The sequence below is a fragment of the Protopterus annectens genome, chromosome 12.part0 (genome assembly GCF_019279795.1).
Source record: "Protopterus annectens isolate FY-2018-M chromosome 12.part0, PAN1.0, whole genome shotgun sequence".
In the NCBI taxonomy this organism is placed as follows: Eukaryota; Metazoa; Chordata; order Ceratodontiformes; family Protopteridae; genus Protopterus; species Protopterus annectens.
Window position 1 is genome coordinate 395,763,590 of NC_056746.1, and position 8,277 is coordinate 395,771,866.

General features: G+C 37.2%; 1 protein-coding gene across 1 annotated transcript in view; it reads right to left on the reverse strand.

Moving 5' to 3' along the window:
- The window catches only part of AP5Z1 (adaptor related protein complex 5 subunit zeta 1), a 680,304-nt gene extending 675,155 nt beyond the window's left edge, over positions 1 to 5,149 (reverse strand). The window contains exon 1 of the mRNA XM_044089493.1: positions 4,963 to 5,149. Within this exon, the coding sequence (XP_043945428.1) occupies positions 4,963 to 5,003 (41 nt within the window). The 5' untranslated portion in view covers positions 5,004 to 5,149. The remainder of the gene's footprint in view (positions 1 to 4,962) is intronic.
- Positions 5,150 to 8,277: the final 3,128 nt, after the last annotated feature.

Genomic DNA, 8,277 nt, shown 5'->3' on the forward strand with positions numbered 1-8,277 from the left:
TGAGGTACCACCTGTACCAAGTCTTTATGTATAATCTCCTGTTATCCTATTTGTGTACAGTGTTTATATTTACAGTCTTGCCTTTTGGTCCAGGTCATTGAAAAGGGACTTGGGACCAGCCTACCTATCCAGTTAAAAAATGAAACTAATTAAACAGACATTTGCTAACACATGAACTATCTGGTTGCTCACAGTTCTGAATTTTGCTGTATCATTCTACAACTGTGTCAAAACTATTTGTTTCTTTAGTTCTCTAAATTTGCTGCATCATTGCCTACGGAAAAACACTATTTTACTTCAACTTCACTCATTCATTTAATTTGTTTGTGGGCTTATCCTGCAGAGTCTCCAAATCTCAACATTCTTGGCCAAATAATTTTTACTCTGTAGCTGAATAACATGTCTTTCAGCTAAGGTATGTGGTGTTCTTTACTTGCCGAACATGCCTGAGCCGACTGAGTAGATAATTAAAAAGTACAAATTCTGCACTATGTTCAAAACTTAGAATCAATCAAAACAAGGAAATGTTACCAAAATAAATATTCCAGAACTTCCTTCAATGAAAGTAGAGTAGATAGGATTCAATACTGAGAAAATTATTATCCTCTTGTTTGTCTGTAAATACGTGTGTGTGCGTGTGAGAGATCTGGCTACAATACCCTTTTCAGCCATGACCCAGGCTCAGCAGTGAGCAAAACAAAAAAATACATAAGAAAATAAAATTAATTAAACAGAGAAATGTAACATATGTTCTAGTAAAATGCATAAAAAAACGACATTTACATTATGCCTAACAATCTACAGCCTGACTCAATGCAGCTGGGAAACTGAACCCTGACTGAGACTCGGGCAGCCAGAGTTCAGTTAGCAGTCTCTGTACTTGATAACACAGGCAGGGAGGGAGAGGAACAAAGGTGCTTGGCCTGCTTGTCTCTCCCAGGGAGTGAGGGAAGAGTAGAGTATTCTCCAGCATCAAGAGATAAGATAGGATGCTACTGGTGAAGACTGCAAAAAACACCTAACATCCCTTGCAGGCATCAGAAATAGCCAACAGAGACACCACATCGCACACACCTTTCCTTGTGCAGTAGAGTATGCACAGGGAACATGCAGCTGTCAAAAATATCTCTAATGGCTGCCTTAATGACAGCCCTCTTAGTCAGCCCATGTCCTGGTGATGGAGAACAAAGTGGCCTACGGACAGAGAGACAGGGTTGTTGACCAGTATGCAATGGAGCAAAAACATGTAAACTACAATCATACACATTTAAATCTAGTTTTAGTTATACGTAAACTAAAAATTATACACATTTGTATTCAGTTTTACTAATAATATATATATACATGTATTTATATATATATATATATATATATATATATATATATATATATATATATATATATATATACATACATACATACATACACACACACACACACACACACACACACACACATAAACTAAATAATTTACTGCAAACTGAAATACCCCATTACAATCACATGTTTTTTTTTCTTCAGTGACTAACAATCATCAGTCCATTAATCCTGAGCCCAATAATTATCCCAGTGATATTGAAAGGGCATACTATGTCCTCCTCCTGCATGTACATGTTCCCACATACACACTGTGGTGACCAGCAGACCAAAACTGCCACTCTCTCCACCAAGGACAAGCACACCAGTGGCAGCTATTTATTTCCACCAGATCTTCCAGCAGCTCTCAAGCTGCTCTTCAAGTTGTCTGGGTTGTAGTAACGGCAATATTCCTTTATGCCTCCAAGCCAGGGGACAATAGTTTGTATCATGTTGACTGCAACTTATAACTATAACCTATGTAACTGAAGCTTTTCACCCTACGTATTGGCAGAAAATGAGAACTGTTGCTCAGGTTGAAAACAAACATCTGTGCAAGAATTTCCAAATGTAAATACTCAAAAAATGATAAGACCCTGTTTACACTATAAAAAAGATCTGCTCAGAAAATACCAGAGCTCTGAAAAATCAGACTGCTATCTTTCAATTCCAGACCACAGACTGCTGACTTTTGGTTCTGGAATACAGAAATACACCATTGCAATTTGTATGGATATCTACCAGCATGACTGTTAATGGGTAAACATATTAAAAGCTAAGCTACCTAATTTACAGTCTTTATTAGTCCCTGAGAATCAAATAAATGTTTTTGAACTAATGAAACAATGGCTATGTACACATATTTTATTATGACAGATCCATTAAAAATTTCACTGAACTGTAAAAGGGAGAAAAAGGACAAGTATGAACTTAGATTAATATGCAGAAAAGTAGCATGTGTGCTGCTTAATCTATAAAGCAGACAACTAATATCATACTACAAAGTATAAGGTCTACACATGCAGGCATATAGAAGAAATAGAAAGCATTTAATTAAACAATATGGTCTGGAAGAAATTCAGTTATTCAATTATATTATGACAACTCAAGCCTCTGAGCTAAAGAAAAATCAACCATATTCTCTATGTGAAAATATTTAATAAAAACGTTTCCCACATTCAGTGTTGAAACTTCTAGAAACAGAAAGTCATTCAAACTAGTTTCAACATAATCAGCTGTCAATGGAAAATCTATGAGAAACAGATGTACATGTTGAGCATAAACCTGAGAACTGAAACGCAGTGTAAACATATCAAGTGAACATGGGAATAACAACACAAGAAAACTGTTTTTGCAGGCTGTGGACACACCTGCAACTTCCCACACCCCTGTATTTAAATACAACAACTTCATAGTTTTACAACTGAAGGGAAAACTGAAACATCCTTCTGGGCTGAAAAAACACTTATGTACTGTGATCTGCAGTGAACAATTATAAAACCTTTTTTGGAACAGCTGTGTTCAGGGAGATTATATCTGACCTCCCAAGCAACATCACAATTCAGGATCAACCCACTATCAGTCAATATTCAAGAATGGGGCACTGATCAAGAAATTGCTACAATACACTACATTTATCTATACGGTATAGACTCAAACCAAGAAGTGAGTGCTTCAATTCCCAGTGTAGTATCGTACACCTAATGACACAGTGGAGTTGTAAACACGTGCAACCCCAACTTGCATATATTTAATGAAGTGTTTCTGTAGAATATGGAATATAGGACCATAAGTATTGCATATTTACAACACTTAGTATAACAACCAATGTCTTTAGAATTGACTTACCAGTAAATTGGCCTGTGTGCCACTAGTGCAGTTCAGTAAAGGCTGATGCTGAATATAACTCAGATTTTTTACCCCATCATTCTATCATCTTGACTATACTTATGATCATAAATCCCAACTGTACCTCATTATGAGAAACAGTCCTCATTTGCAGTCTTAAGATTCTATATTCCACACAATGTGGCTGTCACGCGTTCACTGTAAAGCTTTTTTTAATCAAATATTCATCGTAATAGCTGTAGCTCTCAACCTTCCATCTCCAAAATGAGGAACACTGCCTCTCATAATCTGGAACAAATGGGCAAAATGCGGAACACATACTAATGACTTACTAACAAACTCAACTGGGAAGCTCATAGGATGGTTAAAATGTGATATGCTTACTTATAGAATATGTCTTTTGATGAAATAATATGATTCAGTTCAATATACCTCTGACATCAGTTAAAATTTGCTAACACTGAATGTGTGACAGACCCTTTCAATGTGGAACTTCGAGGAACATGAACATCGTAAGATCCCAAATGAGGAACATTCCTCAAAATGAGGTACACTTGAGACGTATATATCGTAAATAAAACTTAATCGTATTACTTTCGCAACATAAAGTTTTACGTTAAGAATGAACGACTTACCAACATGTTGTTACACACCTCTCAGCTGTCGAGATTTAAAGAAAACGTCCAGATTTTCCCTCATATTTTGATCTGTTCCTCATAATGCTTTGTTTTTCTGAAAATCAGTGGCAAATCATTGAGTAGTGAAGTCTGAAAATAATGACATACATTTGCGATTCAGACTTCTTACCCTTCAGAGAATTCCCTCTGCAAAATCTGTTATGTTATCAACTTTCTAGGTTTGTAAGAGCAATACTAAAAAATGTCTCTTTTTGACCTTTGCTTCCCCATTATTTATGGATTTCTCGAGATTTATTGCTCTAAGAGATTGAGAGGTATGTGTTGTGAGATTCATGGTTCAAGCGTTTTTAAATGTGCCTCTTTAGCAGACCTAGTGTTACACAATTGGGAGATGTAAGACTGACAGCTCCGTATTTATTCACATTTTGATACAAGGAAAGGAAAACGTCCAGTCTCTCACAGACAGTACGGCATTAAGAAGATGTTTAACAACCCCACCCCCAACCATACAAAGTCAGCTTTTGAACTACAATACACGCTCTGCCTTCTGAAATAAAACGCTCTGCCTTCTGAAATAAAACGCCATCTACCACAGCACCGACCGGGTGTTTAAGCCAACCTATTGAAATACTGTGAGAACGATCACAACACAGTTTAAGCATGTATACAAGTGATTTAGTATAACATGACAGGCAACAAAACAAAGTTAATATGAAAATTAATAAATATGACACCGTGTAACTTAGCCAGCTATAACAAACCTGACTTTACAGGGGAAATACGGAACTTGGGAATTTTCAAGTTCACTTCTTTTTAACAGTATCAGTGTTAATGTACTTACTTCATTCTAACCGAATTACTATACGATGAGTACTGTCTACCTAAAACCATAAGTCCTAAAAATCACAAGGTATTCTGCGTGCTAAAGAGAAACAACATTGCAGAATGATAAAGAAAGGAAATGATTCCACTAAGCTTGATTTAAGCGAAAGTACAATATGACATTGTGTACTCCCAAAGAACCAAGCATGAAAAACATACAAGTTGCTGTGCACAAAGAGCGATAAGATAATTAAGAATAAACAAAAAACATATTCAACACATCAAAATATTTACTCACCTAGCTTGTTTTATTCGACTCTCTGCGCCAGCGACAGACATCTTGAGAAATAAAGATGACTAAAATGCAAACTTAAAAAAAATCACCATATGAAATGCTTCATAATGGCTATCTCGAGCTCCAGATATAAAAAGTAGCCTACATCCCTAAATCACAAAAGAAACAAAAACCCGGAACGTAAAGACAAACGAACTATATTTCCAGTCGTTTATTAAATCCGACAGAGAATTGGAAATGAAAGAAGTGTGTTCCGGGCCAAATACGTTCTTGGCAACCGACGTTTTGATTTTTGCTGTACTACAGCAAGAAAATTGGGTGGATGTTTCCTTTAGTACTGATTGTATACATTTTTAAACCCAAAGGGAGCAAATCTGTAGATATGACTGTATATGTGCCCTTAAATATATACAGTGAATGCGCGCGTCTTAAAAAAGGTATCTACTGTACCTGTCTCAGCTGTCCAGATTTTACAGAACCTCACAGCTTACTATCATATTTTTACCGTTACTCGTAAAAGTTCTGATTTTCCAGTAAATCGTCGAGGATTATAGTCAGTCTGTAATGACAGCCATTACAATTTCATACTACTGTTTCATATTGTACAAAAATGTATATTGAAGCAAAACCTGTTCTATTTAATTAAAATTAGAGTAATATTTACCGTATTTTTTAGTGTTATATATTTCTTTGCTCTATACAAATCTGTATATAACTATGCAAACTATGTATATGCTCTGTTTCTACATTTTATTTATGTAAGCTATTGCAATTTTTTTCTTGTGTATGTATGTATATTTAATCTTTGTTTTGTATTCCTTCTGATGTCATGTAATTGTATTTTATGTAAGTGTCAACACTTGTTTTAAATGTAGAGTTTTACACCCCTGGCTTCTGCTGGAAAGGGGTTTTATCCCAGCTGGACTTGCCCACTAAACAAAGATAAATATACAAATTTTGATAATTTATTCCCCCTTCCCCCCAACACACCCCTTATTTTGATCTGCTCGGAGTTATTAAGCAAAGAAGTTGAACAATATAGAGGTACCAGATATGTAGAACCTTTATTGCAGATTTAGGTGGTAAGTCCATCCCCCACTCTGGAATTATAGATAAGCTCACTAAACTAGGTATAAATCCTTATGTCACAAGATGGGTTGCCAACTGGCTCATGGACAGAACCCACACTGTGAAAGTAGCGGATTCCAAATCCGACTTCAGACCAGTGACAAGTGGAGTACCACAGGGTTCAGTCCTGGGTCCTTTCCTGTTTGGTATCTACTTCTCTGAAGTGCAGGCTAACACAGAAGGTCTTTGGCTAACAAAGTTTGCAGATGACTGCAAACTAGGAGCCATAATCGAAACTCCTAACGATGTGGACAAACTACAAAAGGGCCTCACTGAGACAGATACCTGGTGTCAAAGCCATGGCCTGAAACTCAATGCCAAAAAGTGTATTGGCATCCCCTTTGGTAAAAACTCTGTACCCATGAACTACCACATAGCTGGTAGTCTACTTAATGCCGAAAATGTGATGAGACCTTGGGACACAGGTGGACAGTAGTCTCTCCTTTGATAATCACATCGCCACAGTGGTCAGGAAATCCTTCTACATGGATCATCTCATCACAAAAGGATTCTCATCCAGAAAAAAGAGGTCATTGTTCCCCCCTACTCATCACTCATTAGACCCATTATAGAGTACAATGCCCCTTTTGGTATGTACCTCACAAGACATCAACAACTGGAAAAACCACAGAAATACCTCACAAAGAGGATTACTGGCCTCAAACAGATGCCCTACGCAGACCGTCTAAAAAAACTACAGCTTCACTCTATTGCATATCGCCTACTCAGGGGCGATCTCTGCCTAACATACAAAGCTATGTCAAACCCAGAGCTGTTGGACATGCTCCTCTTAAAGAAATCCCAATCCATCCGAGCTACACACACTAGGGACCTAGACCTTGTCACCATAATAAACAGAACATGCTGGAGGGATATATTCCTGTCCCAGAGACTTCCCATACTCTGGAACAGACTACCTATCTATGTCAAACAGAGCTCCTCATTAGCACTCTTCAAGAAAAATCTTGATGATTGAATGGGAAATGGGAAATTCACCCCAGGGATCACTTCTGTGGCTCTGCTCAACAGGGGCATAGGAAAATAATTTTCTTGGGTGGCGAAAGCCAGGGTACATTTTTTGGCTAGGCTTACATAGGCCCTAGGGCCAATAGCCTAGTACCTACCTATGAACCTATAAGTGTTTTGTGTTGCGTGATGAGTCACCAACTAAGTTCCCTAATCCTACAGGATAAGCTATTTAATTTGCCACACAAATCAGAAAGTGTATATCATCCTCCATCCCACTCCACCCCATTTTTTAGTTTGTAGTTGCAGTAAATGTACAGAGTATCTGTTGAATAGTGCTTTCAAAGGTTACATATTCTGAGAGTTTCAGGGATGGCTTTTTGTTTCACTCCTGAGGCAAGATTGAATGTATGTATTTATTTATTATTTCCTGTTTCAGGAAATTGTTTGGATGGTTGGGTAATGCAGTGAGGGTTACATTATTAGGTTTCATACTGTATTAGTGCAGTGTTTTTAAGTTTCTGGTGCAGTTTGCCAGTAATGTCATTTTTTTCTGCTGAGCTAGTTATAGTTTGCCATTTGTATTCTTTAATTTTTGTTTGTGTTTGTAAAATTAGATTTTGCTTCTAGGAGGTTGATTTATTTGGGCAATGTTTCTGTAAGGCAGGTGTGTGCTTTTTGCATACTTCTTCATGTCTGTATTTTGTGAGAGCTCTGGGAGATATTTCATTGTTTTTCCTGTAGTGTCAATGAGGCTCAGTTGCAGTAACTGATAATGAAACTGTAGTGGTGAGAAACGATGACACAAGTAAGATGCTGTTAAAAAATATCTACACTTCAACTCAGACAAACATTTACAGAGTACAATTAGAAGTATATACTGTTTACAGAATGTACAAAAATGGGAAGGGGTAATAATAGTAAAGGAAAACAGGAAGGGGAAGAAGTGAAGTTTATAGAGGAACTGACAAGAGCTGAGTGTGAAGAGAGGAATAAAGTGAAGAGGCGTTAGTAGTGAAGACTCCTTAGCTGTTATTAGATGAACTAGTTGGAAACATTTGTAGGTGGCTTATTTATATAATATTATCAGACTCAAAGCCCTGTCACTATACTCAGTCTCATACAGACTGCTATAAGGTGACCTATGTCTGGCATACAAGGCATCCTCTGACTGCACACCAGCAAATCAAATGGCATCAGAAATCTCAGTCTAGGGATCTAAAC